At 39.1% G+C, this 20,830-nt stretch overlaps 1 protein-coding gene and 1 long non-coding RNA gene across 3 annotated transcripts in view; one reads left to right on the forward strand and one right to left on the reverse strand.

Moving 5' to 3' along the window:
* Positions 1-20,830, reverse strand: part of LOC137164681 (uncharacterized) — a 210,377-nt gene that overhangs the window by 188,899 nt on the left and 648 nt on the right. The gene's annotated exons all lie outside the window — the stretch shown is intronic.
* Positions 1-20,830, forward strand: part of GRIK1 (glutamate ionotropic receptor kainate type subunit 1) — a 204,089-nt gene that overhangs the window by 86,563 nt on the left and 96,696 nt on the right. For both annotated transcript variants that reach the window (XM_067565620.1, XM_067565622.1), the window contains exons 2-3: positions 12,680-12,847; positions 15,347-15,604. In XM_067565620.1, the coding sequence (XP_067421721.1) occupies positions 12,680-12,847; positions 15,347-15,604 (426 nt within the window). The remainder of the gene's footprint in view (positions 1-12,679; positions 12,848-15,346; positions 15,605-20,830) is intronic.

Below are 20,830 nucleotides of genomic sequence, written 5' to 3' on the forward strand. Positions count from 1 at the left end.
TGCTTGTGGATCCACATATACCTATGGATTTTTGTAGGTTCAGTGAATCAAACACCCTGGAAATTACATGGGGTCTAGGGGACACATTGAAAATTATTGGCAAAGTAATTCAATTTTAGACCAATTATTTTATAAAGGTTTTCTCTAGTGTGAGAGTGCATCACTAAAACTCAAAACAAACAAGTTTAATCTTGTCAGCTGCTATTGATTTTTTTGCTTTTATGCAATAGCATGATCTGAGAGTCATAAGAATGTCAGAAGCCAGTGAAATCTGTGTCTCCTTAAAGTTAAAAGCCTTGATGCAACCATATTGGGGATTTTTTTTCCCCTGCCTGCATGAAAACTGAAAGTGTGTACAGTCACTGGTGATCTCCAAGGCTGAAACCTCTGTTGAAACATGCAAGCAGCTGACTCCTGGGAGTTCACCACCTTTCCTGACCAATGAATGTAACAGCAATTAAAGGAATTATTATGGATGATTTGAATGGGAAAAACAAGAGTTAGGTACAACTGAAAAGTAGAGATTTTTCTTTCCCTTTTCTTTCCTTTTCGAAAGGATGTATGATGTGAAAAATCAGTGATCAGGGCTTATCCATGCTTTTACAGGCTAATCTCAGATTTCTGCAGCTTTAATAAAAACCTTATGTTTCTAAGCACCTTACACATAAGTAATGGGCACTCAAGCAAAAAAAAATTTTTTTTTTTTTAAAAGAGGAAACCAAGATATTTATTCTTTAAAAATGTTGGTTGTTGAACTGCAAAGACTTCAAGTGACATTTCAGGGTGAATAAAACCCCCTTTTTCAGAACAACAGCATAATAAAAAGGCTGGTCCTGAAGCAGGCTGAAGCTCACTTATTAATTTTCCAATTTCTTTGTAATTTCCATTGAATATAGAGTTTTACAGTTGCTTTCCAGCACCAGCACATCCTCTTGGCTTTATTCTATCAAAAATTATGTACCTGCATTCTTTCTGTGGGTCTTCTGCATGCCAGAAAAAGTGCTGTGGTTGTACATACTGTATTAATTATTTTTGGAATGTACAAGATTCTTAATGGACTATTATAGTACATTGTAAAGGAACATGGTAATATACAGTTTGTATAGCTATGCATCCTATCACTTAAGCAGGCACTTCAAACTCAATGTACAGAAATCATGACTTTAATTTCTCACCATATTTTCTAGATGGGGACTCCAATGGTTCAGATTGTGGTCATTATTTTAAAAGTTTCTTCCAAAGTAATGTTCAGTTACTCTGTACTAGCAACAAACCTCATTTTTTTCAAACATTCTCCACTTTTTGAGCCAGATACAATTGCAATCAGTGGCAAAACTACAATCAACTTCAACAGTATAGGAGAAAGGCAGTTAGTCACTTTGTCTCCCCTACCCTCACACTCTACCTACTCTAATTTTCTGCAACCCTCTATTTTTTTTTTCTGTTCCCTAAATCTATATCCCCATTTTCCCCTTTCTGTGATCCTTCACTCCATCTCGGTCCCTTTCTTCCTGATTCTTCCACTTTCTTTTTCTCTCTTCTTTTCCCCTTGTCACACTTGTGAAGGCCCTGTGGTTCAGGGCAAGCTCTACAATTAATATACCAGCTCTCTTCTTCCCATATGGTTGCACTGCCACAAGGGGAGAATGCCATCTGTCTCAAGTGGAAATGCTCCAGCCAGGACAGATACAAGTGCTTCTGAATGTGCTACACTGCTCCAAAATATTTAAAGGGACAGTTCAGCCTTCAGATAGGAAGTATTTAAATTAGTTATAATCTGGGGAGAGAGATTCTCTACATTCTAAGAGCTGGATCCAAATCCCATTGAAATCAATGGAAAGACTCACACTGACCTCACTGGGCTAAGAATCAGGCTTCATTTGTCCTGAACAAAAGAGGTGGGGGACAAAGAGGAAAGTTAAACAGCTGCCTACTGTGTCACTGGGAACTTAAACACACACACATACCAGTCATTGGTTACACAGAACTGCAGAACCACACTGCACAACAGGAGAACCTTCCCTGCCACACCTCACTTGTGAGTACACAAGTCATCATTCTATCAGATGGATTCTGTGGCACCGCTACCATTGACATGTGGTTAACAAATGAGAAGGTCAAGAGAGATTGTTCAGTGCATGACACCATATTGGATTGTGCCATTAAGCTGTGTGTGTGTGTTTGTTTCAAGCTATTATTTGTATTCTGGTAGTGCCCACACTGAGGCAGAGTATTCCCCTTGGGGTGGGGTGGCTTCATGCAGCCACTTGCTATAGGCAATGGCTAAATGCCATAATTTAGCACATAATTTTGACAAGGAGTTACCCTATTATCTTGCAGCAGCATTGTAAGTAACAGAACAACATTGCCAATGGGGTTATTATGGTAATGTGAAAAAACTAATTAAATTCTTGCTGTTATCTACAACTCCTTGGTTCTGCTGGGTGGGGCTCAGTCTACCACTCCCATTTAAGGGGTGCAGCATATTACTCCCAGCATGCATGGCTGGCTAGTGTGTGTGGACGTGCTGGGGAACTAGGGCACAATGACTACTGTTTAGTCTCCCAGTGCTCTTTCAAGGTGAGTTGCTCCTGAGAACATCTCAGTAATAATCCCCTGAGCATGGGCACTGCAAACCTGGTCAGCCTTTATTCTAGCCCTGCAAGACGGTAAGAGTGGAAAGAAACTTAATAATGGGGCCAAATTTCTCCCTTGCTTTCCTTTCTCTTTTATAATTTATACTCCAGTGCCTGTCTAGTAGTTCCCCCCACACCCCGCAAAAAAAACAAAACAAAAAAAAAACACCAGCCGTGGTGGAGGCAAAATAAGAAATGTGAATAAGACACATTTTTAATTTCTACTTGCTTGACCCCACCACTAGAATATAATTGAAAGTAAAAGTAGCAAGCCTTTCTAAACTTCCAGCCACCACAGAATCATTTTAGAAGTGCAAAATCTATCTCTGGTAGGCACTGCTATGCCCACTTCAGTGCAAAAAGTTAAGTAAATTAGGTCAACCAACTTTTTTTTTTTTTTTTAAAAAGAGTTCATTAATTTAGATGTTCTGGAACATGAACCATGCCAATTGAACCTTTGGGAAATATCTCCAAACCTACAAGTTTAATTCAAATAGATCCCACTGGAAAAGGTGAATCTTCATTAATAAGCATGACATTTTAAAAATATCATTTTATAATAAATATCATTTTCATTCTGCTCTTCTAAAGGATGGAAGCCTACCTGAGTACAGTCCCTTGTTGGTTGCAGAGATATATAAAAATCCTGGACTTGACTTTCAAACAGAATACTTTGGATGGTATGGTATTTTTATGACTTCTGTACCAAGATCCTTTTCCTCTTTTGCATACTTCAGCTGGACCTTTAAATAATTATTGTTTACTAAATTATTGTTTACTAAAGGTTATATTCACTGGAGTTTCACTCACTTAAACCAGGTCTGAAGTCAAAGGAGACACCTATTTCCACTTGGTCTGAATTTGAAATGTAATTTTGACCAGCGTTCCAATACTGTATAATTTAACACTCAATATGTCACATGAAAAACAACATGAAGGTTAAGTCCCTATAAGAGTTGACACCCAATAAATCAAATTCTGAATTCAGGCTGTGAAAGCACTATGGTTCTAAACCTGTCAGTGACGTTAATGGCTAAGTTCCCACAGCCTTTAGTGGTGCTGGATCAAGGCCTAAATGCACATCCACAATAAAAAATAAAAAAATAAAAATCACAGGGTACTAAAATCAAATCAATGACAATGCACCCACTTACAAAGCCAAATTCAGACTTGGTGTAAGTGCAAAAGAGGATTATTTATTACAGGTGTAAAGTAGTTAATTACTCTTATTATGAACCAGTTCTTTATATGCTGTAGAGTTTCTTCAGGTCATGTCTAAATGAAATGTGAGCCAATTTCTAGAGTAATCATATATAAGCCAATATATCAAAACATTAAAACAAAAAAGATACAATTAAATTGTCTGTTCAAATAATAAATCTCACTTGATTTTTCCCCCCACTAAAATATCAATGCTTCCGACAATGCGTCATATTCAGCAAAACAAGTGCAAGAAGGAATAAGTTACACCTCCCTGCCATAGCAAAGCTCTTTGTAACCAAAGAAAATCTCTTTCCTATGAAGGGCAAACATGGGAAACATTTCTCTCTTCATGGATTTCCGGGTAAAGGTCTGTCTATACACTACACTCAGACTGCACACGTAGGCATCCCCAACCAGCTTTGATTGAGCTAGCCACTGGGACCACCCTGCTATTTTTAGTGAGCTAGCTCAATCAAACCTAGCTTGGGTATACAAGCTACAAGTGCAGCAATCACATCTCCTGATAGCAGCTCAAATCTACTCAACGAGATTGCAACTTTCATTCCCAACAGGACTCCATAGCAATGAGACAAGTGGGAAGTTATCTGGAGAGAAAAAGTGACATAGTGGAATGTCTGGTTTCCTTGTCCCTTCCTCCTTTCTACCCAGCAATGCCTTTTTTGGCACTGTCCCAGTCCCATAGATTCTCTACTCTTCCTCCCCCCCACATACACCTGTAACTGAGGTTGCAGTGGCTTTGCACTGCGACAGCCTGATCTCCCAATGGAGGTTTTAATCACCAGGGACTTCAGTCATGCATTCTTGTCTGTACAAGCAGGGGATAGAATGTTGGCTAATTTGCCAACTCTTCCAATAGCCATTGCCCTGTCACTGCAATTATTATTAAAACACTTGTATCTCTCTTCAATGACCAACCATAGAAACCTGTGGCAGCATGTTCAGTGGTGCTGAGCACCCACAGTTCTCATTGACTGAAAAATCAGACCATTAATGTCTATGGGTGGGATGTTCAAAAGAGCCTAAGACACCTAACGCCTATTTAAATTGATGCAAGATAGGTGCCTCGGCACTTTCAAAAATCCCTCTGGATGCCTATTTGCATCTTATACACATACACCTTTAAAAATTTGGCCCTAAGTGACTTTGGGTATGTCTGCACTGCAATAAAACACCCGTGATTGGTCCATGTCAACTGACTGGGGCTCACAGGGCTTGGGCTGGGGCTATAAAACCGTAGCATAGACACATGGGCTCAGCCTCCGGCCCAAGCCTGGACATCTACTCTACAACTTTATAGCCCCACAGCTGGAGTCAGCTGACACAGGCCAGCCGTAGATTTTTTAATCGCAGAGTAGACATACCCGTTAGGGTGCAAGTGATGTCAGAGTGAGTCTCAGTGGAACATGTGTTCCTAAGTCACAGGAGGTGCTTCTGAAAACGTGAAGACCATCCCACTGAAAAAGGAGAATGGGAGTATTGGAACACTTCATGTTTTAAATGAGAGAAGCACCCAACGTTGGCATGCAGGAACACTTTTCTCCTAGCTGGAAAAATTATAATCAGCTGTTAATGGAATTTATCTGATAAAGCCTCTAATAAAATAAAGTCGCTCCTAATTTGCTGCATTCACAGAGTAAGGAGGAAAAATGCTTGTCTTGATAACAGCTTTAGCTATAAATCTCAGCTGTATTTCTTGTCTACCAGTCTGCTTACATTCTCATTTTTCAGGGGTTGTTTTAGCACAGCCCAGTCAGCATTTTCAACTCCATTGGTTTTAATATGCGAATCCCAGATTGAGTACAAAACTTTTGAAAATACAAACATTTTGTTTTTTTTTAAACCCTCTGTATTAAGTCACTTGAATTTTTCCCAATGTTCCAAGTTGCATAATCTCTGGGGTTTCCTCTTATAGCCCTCGCTCCTGGAGTCATGTGAATATATAAGAATCTCAGCTTTCATTTAAAAGAAATAAGTTGCTAGGCCTCACGGTTGTGGAGAAAAGCTCAAAAGTGTCACATGAATACACCGTATAGGTTCAAAACCCAGAAGACAATTAAAAAGAACGCCAAATGTGTTCTTTTTAAAACCTCAACATTTTAAAGCCAATCTCATGTTCTGTGGTCCTGATTCATGATTTTTTTTAAACACCCGTGGTTGGCAATATTGTTTTCTTTTACTTCCTCAGTCGTGGTTAAAAAAAAATAATTAAAAAAAAGACTTCCCTTATGCTGTCATGCATCCTGTAAGTGCATTTTCCATAACAGGAGAGGGAAGAGTTTACTAGAGAAGATTTATTAAAAATATTGGAGGGAAACTCATTGGACACTATTGTAACAGACACTCCTTCCTGGAAAATTTTTTGAAAAACCAGTGCCCCTAGGAGACCTGCAATGGGTCACAAAAGGGAAACGGCAGGCATGTGTATGCTGTAATGCTCCTTGGTTAACTGGAGTCAGTGGTGCTTGGGAGGCATCCAACAGTTTTGCTGCAAAATCTGAGGTACATGCACTGAAATTGATGAACTCAGTTGCATATTGGAGCAGAGTCCCGGTGCTGAAAAAGCATCCCAATTACTATTTGTGTCTTTCTGTGTGGTGAGCGGTAAACTATGTGCTTTCAGGCTGGCTTTCCTGCAGGGTACCCTCAAAAAGGAACTCTGACTATAAAAACAGAGGAGCTCTTGTATGTCAATCCTGGTTTGAAGGGTCACAGCCTGGTATATAGATTCCCCCACAGAAAGCAGATGCATTTTACAGTTTGCAGGCTAGATTAGAACTTTTTTGGGGAGGTGACTGCTTCCAGTTTGGCTTTCTTTCCAGGGGAGGCTATAATAGAAAGTAACAGATGGGTTAAGAGGGCTTCAGTGAATAGCAAGGTTTTTCCTTACGTTTGCTATCTGGACATAAGATTAGCAAGGAAAGGGCACAGAAATCTCTCTGCAAGTGGGATGTAGCTTTGAAAAACATGTCTGAAAGTTAATGTATTGCTTGAAAAGTGTCAGATTGATACCACTGGCTGAAAATTGACATTCCCTTTGGAGCCACAGGACAGGTTAGAAACTCCGGCAGTAGAAGGCCAAACTTGCCCATTCTGCCCTGCCCACGTGCTTTGGATCCAACATGCAGACACCTTTGAGGATCAGTTTCCATCATGCATATTCAATCTTGCCCTCAAAGCTAAGACTACAATCTATGATGAGGTTTTTGTGATATTGAAAGTTTTCCATCCAGAACTGGTCATCCTGTAACACCCTTCATGAGGGCAACAATTTTTTGGCGCTAATGATTAGGGCTAATTTGAATCAGGTACACAAAGGAGTCAAAAGCTCTGTCCTATTAGCAATCTCTTGAGCTCCTTGGAGTGAAGCATTTTAAGAATAGTTGAGGTGGAAGAACAGGATCTAGTAATGACTTTCTGAATCTGGCTTAGTTCTTGACAACATCTTTAAATGAAGAGATTTATTTGGCTAGAAAGACTTCTGTAGCTTTTTTATGAGTGCCTACTAACGTGTGCTTTTATGTTTTTGACGTTTCGCTTGCTGTTGATTTTTTCCTTCAAAGGATGGATGGAGTTGATGCCTTGTTATATTAGTCAGTTCAGCTTGGATTACCTTCGTCCTCATCTTTGAGCAGTCACTCACTCATACGGTTAGAGCTCTTATCACTGTCAGAACTACCCCAGCCAAGTAGCCATCATTTCCCTTTTACTCATTTTTGAGGAATTAATATTTTCCTATACCTGACAATAAATGTCTTTCCTTAGCCCTTTGCACATTGAGACAATAAACATGGTGAAAGGAGATGGATGTGAGAAACCATCTATGCACAAACGTGTGTGTGTATATATTATATATAAATAAAGAGACGTGGAACCAGATCCCGGACCCTGGATCCATTCATTTTGCACTGATCTTTCAATGAAAAGCAGAGGAACAGCCCTATTCTCAGGGCATGATGTAGAGGGGTGGGTGGTGTAAGGCTGGTGTAGTCCTAAAATATTTCTAGTTTTCCCCATATGGGCCTCAATGTAGCAGTGAGAGCAATGTTAATAGATGCCTTGCTTCTGCATGGAAATCAATAATGCTGTATGCTGGCACAGGGGTCTCTCCACAGGAATCTCATTCACGATTAGGGTCTTTTAAATAGGCATATAGACGGCAAATGATAGGGTCACAGTAATGGAGATAAGGGTGCTGTAAATGTTTCAGTGGAGGGTCTTGGGTTCTTCTGGTGGAGTTGGGAGGGAAGGGAAGATGCAGGCTTTTACAAGTGTGTATGTGGGGTGTGAAGTACCCAAACTGAGTGATCAAATCATTTAAAATAAGAACTTCCGGACACTAAAGTGATAGAAGCATAAAATGATATTTAGCAAGTAATAGAGGTTTTGCTAAGAACATCATAGTTTAAAGAAGCCAACTGCAAGAAGAAGAGGATGGCATACTATGTAGCTGGACCCTGACATTGCTTTAGCACAGGGGAACCTCTGTTGGGAAGCAGGTTTAGTCAATTTGCGCATATGTTGAATGAGGATTAGACTCAAAAGCCAAGTCCTGATGCCTTACTCAGATGAGCAATCTAACCAACTGAGTAAGGAGAAAAGTTCCAGAGGGGTAGCTGTGTTAGTCTGTATACAGCAAACAGAACGAGAGTTCTGTAGCACCTTAAAGACTAACAAATTTCTGCGGGCATAAGCTTTCATGGCTGCAACCCACTTCGTCAGATGCATCTGAATGGGTTGCAGCCCACAAAAGCTTATGCCCGCAGAAATGTGTTAGTCTTTAAGGTGCTACAGGGCTCTCGTTCTTGAGTAAGGAGAGTAGAATTTGGCACATAGACAGAGCTCTTAATAGATTATAAGTGGGGTTGGTATTAAAATTGCCCAACACCTCTTATTATAAAACCCTGTTTTTAGTTGTTTATAACTTTGCCATATATCAATGAGACAGCTGTTTAGCTAACTTCATTGCCACTCTGTACACAAACCCTTCAAATTGCACTGCTAATTACCTCTAAAGCTGAATGTATTATGCACTGCATATATATACACACTCATCTTCAGGGGTAAAAGTAGTAATGTAACCTGATGAGGGGGGAAAGATGACCACTAAAAAAGCAAGGCTAAGTGGCAAATCAGTTTACCTTCTTACCCTAAGACCAAGAAGCTGGTGCTGTAATCCAAAAAGGGAGAAGTATTCTTGGCGGATGAGAGAGAGGAAGGAAGGTAAATTGTAATTAACCAAAGGAATGGTAAACTGGTTGGTAATACTATTGTTCATTATCAAAAAGAATTCTAGAACCTGAAACAATTGTGCAGTCTGAGTGTAACGCTGCAGTACATAAAGAAAAAAATTGCTTCGGATGTGATATGCTATTTTATATGAGATAATATAAAGTAACATATTTAATCTCTTTAAGAGCAGCTATAGAAATAGATTACGTTGCCATCTTGTTTTCTTTTGATAGTTTATAGTGCTTTTACTGTTGAGTTAAAATACAAAGCAGTCTTAATTCCACCGTGTGTTTCCCTTTCCTGATTGTCCGCTAATAACTACATGAAGCCTATATTGGTGACAACAAAATTGCAGGAGACTGCAGTACATTAGATGAATATATTCTGATGACCAGAAAATATAAAGCTATATCTAGGGCTTGAATTTCAGAAGGGGAAAATGGGAAAATATGTAACTGAGAAATCCAAAATATTCTCTAGTGACTTGTACTAAATGAGTAAATTATACTTGCTAAATCAAGTACTGAATCTGGAGATTGCTGTTTAAAAGGAGCTTTTAAAAAAAAAAAAAATAGGTTACGCATTCCTCAAATCACAGCATTCCCAGAAAGCAAGAATGCATTATTGGCATAAGAAAGTCCCTAGAGATTAGTATGAGTTCCAGTCACCACAAATCAGGTGTCTCAACATCAGATCAGGAAGACCTGGGAACCCTGGAACATACTAGCCTTCTTCCCTCCTCAGAACTGCCAAAGCATTCCACTATAATGTTCAGTTCCCTTCCAAAAAACTTCCCTGTAAATTTTGAGGTGAGATTTCCAAGAAAACCTACCTTCGGTTGTCTGCAGCATAATCAGCAGCAGATCACATTGATTTTATTTTCTGGCTTCCGAAAATATAATGAACAGAACTGAACTTATGAACTAATGTGGTTGCCCATGTGAAATGGCAGGCAGCCATGACACCCATTACCAGGATCTGGTCAGATTTTACAAATGTAAAAAGGGTTGGAGCAGTATTTGGGTTGGACCTCTCCAAAAAGCCACTTACTTATATGCTGCAAGAAGTGTTGTGGGTGGTTTTTTCAATAGGTATTATTCTCCCCTCTGAGAAACTTCTGAACCCATGCTCCAGCACAGTGCTAGCAGAGTCTGTGCTGCTGAAGGGGTCATCCTTCTTGAGCACTTTGTTGTCACAGAGAATTTTATGGACTGTCTTGTAGGAACAGGGCCATTAGCTCTAGTTACTTCGCCAAATTCCAACTTCAGTAGCTACATTCTGCCCACCTACATTTCCCCTGCAGTTTCAGTTGGATAGCTGCATCCTTTACCCTTCACGGTTGTGCAGCATGTGTGTGCGCTGTTCAACAGCTGATATTTTTCACCCCAGAAACAGCTTCATTCCAGTAGTGGATAAAATGATCTTTGTATACAGTTTAATGACCCAGTTTTGTTCCCATTAAGGCCCCAGTTCTCCGAGTGACTCCACATAGGCAGACTAACAGTGTTAATGCAATGTTAAGGTTAGGAGCTAAAGATTTTCAAGTGTTAAAGTTAAGGCTCATATCAACATTAACTCATTCAGTCACACTGCATATATGTAGCACCTTCCCTTCCTGCTTTTCCTGTTAAATTGTTACCAGTAACTTAATATTTCTGTTAATATTAAATTCACAAAATATACAATATACATAATATGCCTAAATTAACATTGCTGTAAGATCCTTGGTTTGGATCCTGCATGGTGATGCAGCTGCTTTGTGGTGCAGTGCTGATGCAAAGTGACCTTTCTGCTGCTATTGCTCAGCACGGGAGGATCAGCCCAGCAGAACAGGGGTCCTCCAGCATAGAGAGCATGGCTAAGGCATTCCTGCTGATCCCTTGCTGCTATACAAGGCCCTGGAACTTAAGCACACTTTAGAGTATTTTCAGCTTGCTCTGATTTAAACAGCATACTTGGTGCACAGCTCGTACATGCAGTCCCTTGCTCCTGAGCTGTGCTGTGCACTCATTGGGCTTTTGACTTTTGCATTGCTTGACTCGTTAATTTTAAGTATGCAAGTTTATCTAAGCAAGCTTTTGGTTTAATTTGGTCATGGCCATAATTCCTTCAAACACCACAGTGTTTACACGCCAAGTCTCCGAGTTCAGCCCTTGGGGGATTTCTCTGTGAAAGTGCAGCCATAAACTTTCAAAACAGGGGGAAATGTTTATTTGTCCCTCAGTGAGCTCAAAAATGCCTGAAGGGAGTTGCCCAGATTTTAACCAAAATACACAAAAAAAACCCCAAAACAAACCACACAAAACTCTCCAGCCAGAGACTAAGCATGGAAACTTTCAGCCCAAGAAGTGTTTTGATCAGCAAGCTTAAGCATCTGAAAACTGGGAATTAAAAAAAAATTTAATTTGCAACTTAATTACCACAAAGTCCAACCACGCAACTGATACAACCAGGTCCCAGATCTTACCTAGCTCTGTATGGGTGTTGTGAGGACAGTTGTGTTAGGCACCTTCCCTGAACTCCCTGTGCCCACTTTGACCTTTATTATAGTCTTTGCACTTTTGAGCATCAGAATGCCATAAGGTTAGTGCAGCTGCCTCCTCAAGCCTCTCTCAAGGAGGTGGAATCATATCCCCACCCTCCTTTCCACTGGTCAGCAGACACAGAAGCAAGTGAACACACTACCCATGAGAAGGGTGGTGCAGTGTTCAGGTTCCCCATGATGTCTCAAGAGCTGCAGGTGGCGTAACACTTGTACAAGGCACAAGGCCCCACAGAGCTCCCACTGATGTCATTTCTCTCTGCACAGTCCCCCTCAATGCCCAGCTGTGCCTGAAATGCCTAATTAGAGTTTTAAGGGCAACATTTTCAAAATTATTTAAAATCACTTTTGAAACGGGACATAAGAGCTGCCATACTGGGTCAGACCATGATCCATCTTGCCCAGTATCCTGGCTCCAACAGTGGCCCATACCAGAACTTCAGGGGGAAGTATACAGAACAGAACAATTATAGAGTGATCCACCCATCTTCCACTCATGGCTTATGACAGTCAGAGGTTTAGGATCACCCTGAGCATGGGGTTGCGTTCCTGATCATCTTGGCTAACAGCCATTGATGGATCTATCCTCCATGAACTTATACTTTTGGCCATCAACATCCCATGGCAAGGTGTTCCATAGGTTAGTTGTGCACTGTGTGAAAAAGTATTTCCTCAAGCTTGCATCAAAACGGCTGCCAATTAATTTCATTGGATAACCCTGGGGTTTTTTTTAAATGTGTGAAATGGTAAATAGCATTTCTATTTCCACACCATTCATGATTTAAGCTTTTAAATCACTTAAGAAATTTTAAAAGCATGTCTCTTACCATAAAAATGTCTACGTCGTACATGTGCAGTGTCTTTCTACAGTAACATCATGGATAAAATAAATGATGCTGCATGCAATAGTCTTAAAACCTTGGTTTAAAAATGCTGACTGTTTTCTTCTGAATACTCAGGCTATTATTGCTCATAATTTGATTTTATCTGCTCTGTATAGTGATGAATGAGGATGTGATAATACTTCTTTATCTCCTTGCTTCTACAGGAGGAATATTTGAAACGGTGGAAAACGAACTAGTTAACGTTGAAGAATTAGCTTTCAAGTTTGCAGTCACCAACATAAACAGAAACAGAACACTGATGCCTAATACCACATTAACCTACGACATCCAGAGAATTAACCTTTTTGATAGTTTTGAAGCCTCAAGACGAGGTAATTCTCTTAATATTTTAATCACCTTCTGTAATTTGTATGTTCTGTACAGTGTTGTGCTTTTGCGGTAGATCAGACATTTATGTATAAAAGTGTAGCACAAAAATTCAATGTACAGCATTATTGGGAGATTGGAGTTAAAGCTGGAAGACACTTACCTCTTATCTAGTCTTTGATAAGCTACCTACATACTAGCTAAACCCTAAGAAAACCAAATGGAAGATGGCAGACCCAATCCATTTTTTTCTTTAAAGAGGTGGGGGGGTTACCATGAAATTCTGAAGAAAATGAAGGCAGTCTAAGAGAACAATGAGACGTCATGTCTTATAATTAAAGCACACACTGATATCCATAATTCACACCAAATGAATTCTAAGGTACTATAAAGCACAGGGTGAATGAGGAGGTTATCCTGAAATGTTAACACTTCATTGAATAAGAGGAGACAGGTTGCTCTTTTCTAACCATTTATAAAAATTGAGCTTGAAAAAGAAATACACATTCTCATCCATTTATTATCCCTAAACAGAAGACACCTCAGGTAACACATGCAGACTAAAAGGTGAAAACTCATTTGGGACTGTTACTTGTTTCCTTAGATACAGCCTAATCATTCACCTCTAGCAGACTTCCTTAAAGTATGCTAAGAGTCCATAGACAGTAATTCAGTTCCCTGAATTAAGGCACTGTCACATAATTTGATTGAAACAAGCTCGGAAAAGGAGCCATAAGTCACCAAGAATTTTGAGGATGTGTGTTGCAGTTCATTCATTAAAACAAGATGGATTATTATGAAAGCAAATGCACAAGGTTAGTTTGCTAGAAGGCAAGCTCAGGTTATTGAAATAGATATGCAGACTCACGACATGAAGCTTGTTAGGAACACAAGCACGCTGTTGCCTTTCAAATGTCCAAACTATTAGTATACTTGCCTCATAGCATTCAATGTAATTTACTCAATGTAAACTGAAAAGAGTGAGCTGTTTCAGACAAGACATAAGATTCTCTTGTAAGACAGTACTTTAGTTTGTTAAATTGCTTTTCAAAATGTCATTGCTGGATTTATGAATACTACGTAGGTCATGGCAGGTGTAGACAAAATTTCAGATTCTATAAAAGATCTTACACTGTGGCTACTGAGGAAGCACCTAGAAAATCTATATCTAAATCAGAAGATTAGAAATACTGTTGTAAAACTCATTCAAAAACACAGAAAATAAGTTAACTTTTTTGTCCTCAAAATATTGATAGCATGTTTATGCTTTGGACATCAATACCCATAATCCTTTAAGAAGGCTTGCAAATTAAACCTTGGAAAGCCATGTTTCATGCTGTGTGTAAAATGTTCATTTGTAGGCTGAGAAAAGAGAAAGTGATTTTCTGTCACATTTGACCAGTGCTAAATTTGACCAGTCACAGAGCTAAATATTAGTAGAGAAGAGCTCAGTTCACTGGAGGTGTGGATATTCTAGCATTTCAAGCAATTGCAATAAATTTCAACATTTCCAACAAAGAATCAGATCACTTCAGGCCATGTGGAATAGTTTCACCACAACCCATAAAAATATAAATCTTATTAGAAATCTAGTTGCAAAATATTTTAAACTCATTTACAAGAACTGTGAATTTTGTTGCATTTTAGAAGGATTAGCCTGAGGAAGAAAGGAGAGGGACATAGGTAAATAGAAAAACCAACCTTTCTTTACATCTCTGGAAATAGTATACGTTATTGTAAAGTATCCAGCTTTGGTAGGTTTTATTTCCAGAATCTTATTTTTTTTCCTTACAATATAGTTGTGATACGGCGTTCTCACTTCTTACTACAATAATGAGCCTGCTTTTGTTAATTTCAATTGGAATTTTGCTATTGACCCAGTGGGAGCAAGACTGGGTCCAATATGCATTAAAGTTACTTCAACACTAGAAGTCAACATTTGTTTGGCATGTTAATTCATTTTTTAAAATGTCAATATACAGCAAATCTCCTTTTCGGTTTTTATGGTAGTAAAGTCCCAGACCCTTAATGTACAGCAAGAAAGTTACATCATGAATCACAATGCTCTTGCCTCTTTATAAACTCTTTGGCTTGAGATTAACGAACTAACTCATTCTGGAGCAGTTTGCCAATCATCTAGGAAGCTTTATAGTGTGTATTTTGCAACTAAATGAATCTTTTCATTGCCAAATCTGGCATGAAACTTAGTTCATTTGACATATAGGTTGTCAGAATAGGTCTAGGTTTCTCCAGGATAACACTACACTGAGCGAGGGATTTCAGCTCAGTCTGATCAAAGGTAATGAAGTCATCTTATGAAGCAAGTTGATTCTGTGATATACTGCTCATCTATACTCAGGTTGCTGCATTTGAGAAGGTCCACCAAGAAGGCACCTATCACTTGCCTTTCAATACATGAAATGTATCAAAAATGATAGCAGCACATTCCTGACTTTACAGATCATTTACAGCTCTTCCCCCCTACCCCTTCCTCTCTTTCTCAGCATGTGATCAGCTTGCGCTTGGTGTAGCTGCACTGTTTGGACCCTCCCACAGTTCCTCCATCAGTGCAGTGCAGTCTATTTGCAATGCACTTGAAGTTCCACACATACAGACCCGATGGAAGCACCCTACAGTGGATAACAAAGATACATTTTATATCAACCTCTATCCAGACTATGCAGCCATCAGTAGGGCAATTTTGGATTTGGTACTATATTACAACTGGAAAATAGTGACAGTAGTATATGAAGACAGTACAGGTAAGTTACTACTGGGGTATCATTACATATAAAGATTTTGTTTCAAGAAAACTCAAGGTAGTGGAATGTGACATATAGGAGAAATCTCCTAGGAGGTAGTGTAGTAACTGATCACTTAAAACACTTTTACAGGTTTTTCTATTAATCAGAATTCAAAGCTGCACATTCAAGTGCTACCACCCTCACAGTACCATCCAGTGCTTTCCATACAGAAAGAACATGGTTAGATCACTTCTATAAATGATATTGTGGTTTTCACCAGTGAGAACAATACTACAGATTCTAATAGCAATTCACCACAGACTATGCTGAGTGATAATCTGTCTGAATATGTTCTAGGAATTGTGGGGAAGTTCTATGGCCTGTGTTAGATAGGTGGTCAGACTAGATGACCACAATGGTCCCTTCTGGCCTTGGAGTCTATGAATGACATGTTTCAAATAGCACTGATGCCTAGCTGACCTTGAAGTAATCGTATGTAGGAGAGTTTAGTAACTCCATCTGAAACACTTTTATAACGTGGATGATATCGGTGTCTCCTGCAGCCACCGGCCTGGTTAACAATTGAGTATATGAAAGCCAGGATGTAAATTCTCCAGTTGCTGCAGATGCTGCTCCCCCAGGGAATGAAACAAAAGAATGTTTGCGCCTTTGTGGGGAAACACCCTTCCCCATGTGCAAACTGTGGTATGTGGATGGCACTTTCCTTGCTGTGCAGTGGGATACCATAGAAGATCAGTATCAATAGCATGTACCCTTTTGTTCAGTGAAACAAGGGATTTGGGGCAACTTCCTCCTTCATGGAAATATGGTGAAGTGTTTCCAGAAAACTGAAAATTAACCCTGAATGCTCCTTAGGAATTCTTAAATATTTGAAAGAGGCTAGATTTGCCATGGATCTGATCATCAACCCATTTAGACCATGGTGGCAGATGTTAGACTTTGCCAACCTGATGGTTAAAACCATGCTGATATAGCAGCAGCCATATTTCAACCACTGCCATTCCCTTAACTGATGTGGAAAAAGATTCAGTTATTGAGAATCATGTAGCCAATCTACATCCCATCAGGTACTCTATAGAACCATTTTAAGACCTGTTTCTCAGAAAAAGGTCCTGGTACTACATCAGCCATTGAAACGATGGCACAACCATCCTTACAATAAATGTTTGAATATCGTCGCAGGCATAGTCTAAACCAAAGTGCAGACATAGTCTTAAAGTTCAGGGTCTACAACCCATCTGTTGCAAGAAAAGTTTATATGCAACATTCCATTTACAGCTTATAGAAATTACAAACTGTCAGATCACAAAACACAGGCACTCCAAGCAAAAATGCATATGGACACTTTTTTTCATGTGGGTACTCCAGAAATTCAGAGTCACATTTAAGGGTAACACTCTGAACAACAGAAGGTGATTCTTTACCATGCTTCCAAGAACAATGCAGAGGCCAGGGGAATTGAGCTGATTAAATCAGACGTGCATTGTAGACAAAATGCAGCACACACTCATACACATACTCTTAGTGTAAGCAAAAATCAAATCTGAAGTTGCATAACCTCAGCTTCCAACAACCAGTTGAAAGTAATCCCATTTTAAAGTCCTTACTTAGTCAAAACCTTCTCAGTTACATTAGTTAAGAGCTTTGGCTAAGAAAATGCTTCAGAGTGGAGTCTACCACCAATGCCCAAGGAACACTGGATACATCTTCATCTCACAGGAATCCATAGGTACTGCTTCTAAGAACACAGCTAGAGGAGGATGGAGTCTTTAGCAATACAGTCCCTGCTATATCAGGGGTCAAGGTATTTGGCTTACAACTTTAGGATGGGATTTTTAAAAAAAGTGCTCCATTTTAGGCTAACTAACATCAATGGCACAGTTATGCTAAGTCTTCATCTTCACTGTCAGAAACTATGTGCTTTTATAGCGCAAAAGCTAACGAGCATTTGCTAGTCAACTCTAAAATCTTAGTGGAGACAAGGCACTGTATTTTATTGTGAGGTAAACTAGGTGAGACTAGGTGTTGACTTCACCTAGTTACCTCTCACCTAGTTTATTGCCTTGTTTCTGCTAGGATTGTTACAGTGGAATAGTTAGCATGTGTTCGTTATCCCGCAGTAAAAAACCAAAAAATTCCATCTTTTTTGCGGTGAAGACATAGTTTAACATGAAGCACTTCTGAAACGTCCACCATTAATCTGCCACAATGCCCCCCCACCAGTGTGATATTGCACTGCTGACCATATGACTTCATCTTTTTCTTACATTGTCTATTGGGTTTCCATAGAAAGATAGTAGGACTTTCACACCACTACAGGCGTTCAAGTAGTATCTAAATAGATCCTTTGATACTTATTTATCCACCCTTATTCTGTACAATCCAAGTCTCTTAGTAATGACCACAAAGTCTTTAAATGGGTTGTTCAAAACTGATAATTTCTATTATAAAATGTATGCCATAGAACAGATCATGAATACAGAATCCCTTGTTAACCATATCTGGAATTTTCAGAATCAGACATTTATCTTGTTTTCTATACTATTGATGGCAGTACAAAGAACAAAAGTCTCATTTCAGATCACATGGCAGGTCTGAACATGAATATTCTGCTTTCCCTTTACTTACAGAATTTACCTGGCGAGTGGGAGTACAAAAAAGGGGGTGGGGGAGGGGGAGAAACAGACTGGGGTTTAGTGGTCATTTTCTTTCCCAGTAAGGTAATTCTAGCTCATCAGTATTTTGTTGGATTCACAGGACAGGATGCCAAAATATATTTATGAATAAATAAATGTAAATTTGTTTCAATCGAGCAATATATTATCCAATTAGCATTAAAAACATTTAAGTCTTGCTTATTCATGTTACAGAGATGATTAATGTTAAAGATTTCATCTGCAGAATATTTACAATGTAAATGAATAATCAATTGTGACATTAAATGAGAGTCGGCAGAACAAACAAGTCAAGCACTATCAATAAAAAAAGAGGACACCTTTGGATTCTGAGGGGGAATAATGCTGCTTGGCTCAGGCTTTTAAAAAAACTACTACACTATAAAAAGAAAAAATTACTAAGCCTGTAGGAAAACAGCAAACCTCATTTTTTCTTAGAAATTAAGTGTACATTAAGAGCACTTTTATTGTTACTTGTATTACAGTTGCACCTCGTATTGTGCTAGCTACTGTGCAAACACACAGTAAAGAGCTTATATTCTTTCAAATGGATAAGACAGCCAAAGGATGGGAAGGGGACAAAGCCACAGAGTGATCAAGTCATTTGCCCAGCAACAAAATGCAGCTGAGTGGCAGAGGTGGAACTAGAACCCAGATCTCTTGACTCCCAATCCATTACCCTATGACACTGTCTCTCGAATTCCATGTTATAAGTTTGTCGGAACTTTTGACAAGTTCTTCCACAGAGAGATGTGGTTTTACCCCAGCTAAGGAACTGGCTTCTAGTTGAAAGCACCAATCAGGAAGTGTTTTATATAAAACTGGACCTTAACAATACTAGTTTAGTAAGTAGATAATTAACGTTTGCATTTGTTGGAGTAGGTACAGGCTAAGGAGTAACCTAGATTGCTCTGTATGACTGCCCCATCCTCATCATTATTTACCATTCCATCAATCTTCGTGTCATCCACAAATTACATCAGCAATGATTTTATATTTGCTTCTGGATCAAGCCTAGTACTGATCCCTGTGGAACCCCATTAGAACCACCACCATTTGATGACTATTCCTTATCCACAATGCGACTCTAGTGTTTTGGTGAATGACCATATGAATCTACAAAAGAAATTAAGAATGCAACTGTTCAGGATATAATTTCCATCCCTAAGAATTACACACAAAATTTTTAAGATCCAGCCTTTCCGCTCTAGCCATATAGCTAAAATTCTCCTACAAGTCCTCATTATTTCACATTTTGACTGCTGCAAATTTTGCACATTTTGACTCTTCTTGTCAGGTACCACCTTTCCCACTTAAAGCCATTCATTTTCTCGCTCATTGCTTTGCATCCTTCCACTAACTCCACATAATGCATATATCACTTTTCAGGCCCTTCATGGCCTATCATCTCTTTTAAGGCATAGAGCCATGAACCCTGATTCCATTCCACTAACATCACCAGCTTTGATTGCCAATTCATAAAATTTTCCAAATTGAGCTTGATCTTTTGAGATATTACCATAAAAGTAACAGAAGCTGAAATTCTAAGTGCTGCATTTGCCCAGCTAATACGCTTTAATTTTTAAAGTTGAAAATTGTATACCATCAAATTTTGATGTAAAGATCTAGGTTTTGATGGGGGAGAAAAGAAAGTAATTAACCTCACACCCACTTTTCTTTCTAAAGATAATTCTCTTTGCTATTGATTACTTCCAGTCACTTTTTGTGGGGTTTTGGCTCTTCTTAAAATAACAGCCCCTTTCAGACATAAGTGCTTCTTCAATTTCTTTGTTTCCCTGAAGTTGCACCTTGCCCTTTCATTTGGCCCAGAATACTTAGCTATCACTCCTAGGAGCCAGGATAGAGTAGGTCAGAGAAGAAATACATTTTTGTTTTGGTTTTAATTCTGCTTTTGCATCAGGAAGACCACAGACAATCGTGAAAGCCTTCCTCTCCCACAGTGCATTCTGAGGGAGCTAGGCTGTTTTCTTCCAACCCTGCCATGCTGAGTCATTTTCTCCAGCAAATCCCATTCTTGATCCCACAATTCTCCTACAACTGTAGCATAAATCCTGTTGCTGCAGAACATATTTAAACAAAACAATGTTTGGGCTTGGGTATTATTGTCTCCACACGTCAGAAGTTATTTTTCTCTGAATCACAATTTTTTGTTAAAATCATTTTTGTCATAGCAGCTGGAGCACCACAGTTTGCAACAAAACACTTGATACAGCCAAACTACAAGTTTACAGCCAAATTATATAAACTCCCCTGCTTGTTAGTTGATTTCAGAAGCCTGTGCTCCATTCTCATAACAATGAATCTAGGAGCCTGGCTGGAAGCCAGCTTGTAGTCTCTTACAGTGCCTACAATGATTTCCATTTAAATACTCATAATGGCTATATTGGCTGTTGATGCTTTAAAAAAAAAAAAAAAAAAAATGTAAAGCACAGAACCAGTACAAGAGAAAAAAAGTCATTTTCCCCAACATAAATATGAGTCCATGAGTAAATGCCAGCACCAGGCAATGTAGTAATCCTCAGTTAAT

This window comes from Emydura macquarii, unplaced genomic scaffold, assembly GCF_026122565.2.
Source record: "Emydura macquarii macquarii isolate MOO-44397 ecotype Brisbane River unplaced genomic scaffold, CSIRO-AGI_Emac_v2 contig_2681, whole genome shotgun sequence".
Lineage (NCBI taxonomy): Eukaryota > Metazoa > Chordata > Testudines > Chelidae > Emydura > Emydura macquarii.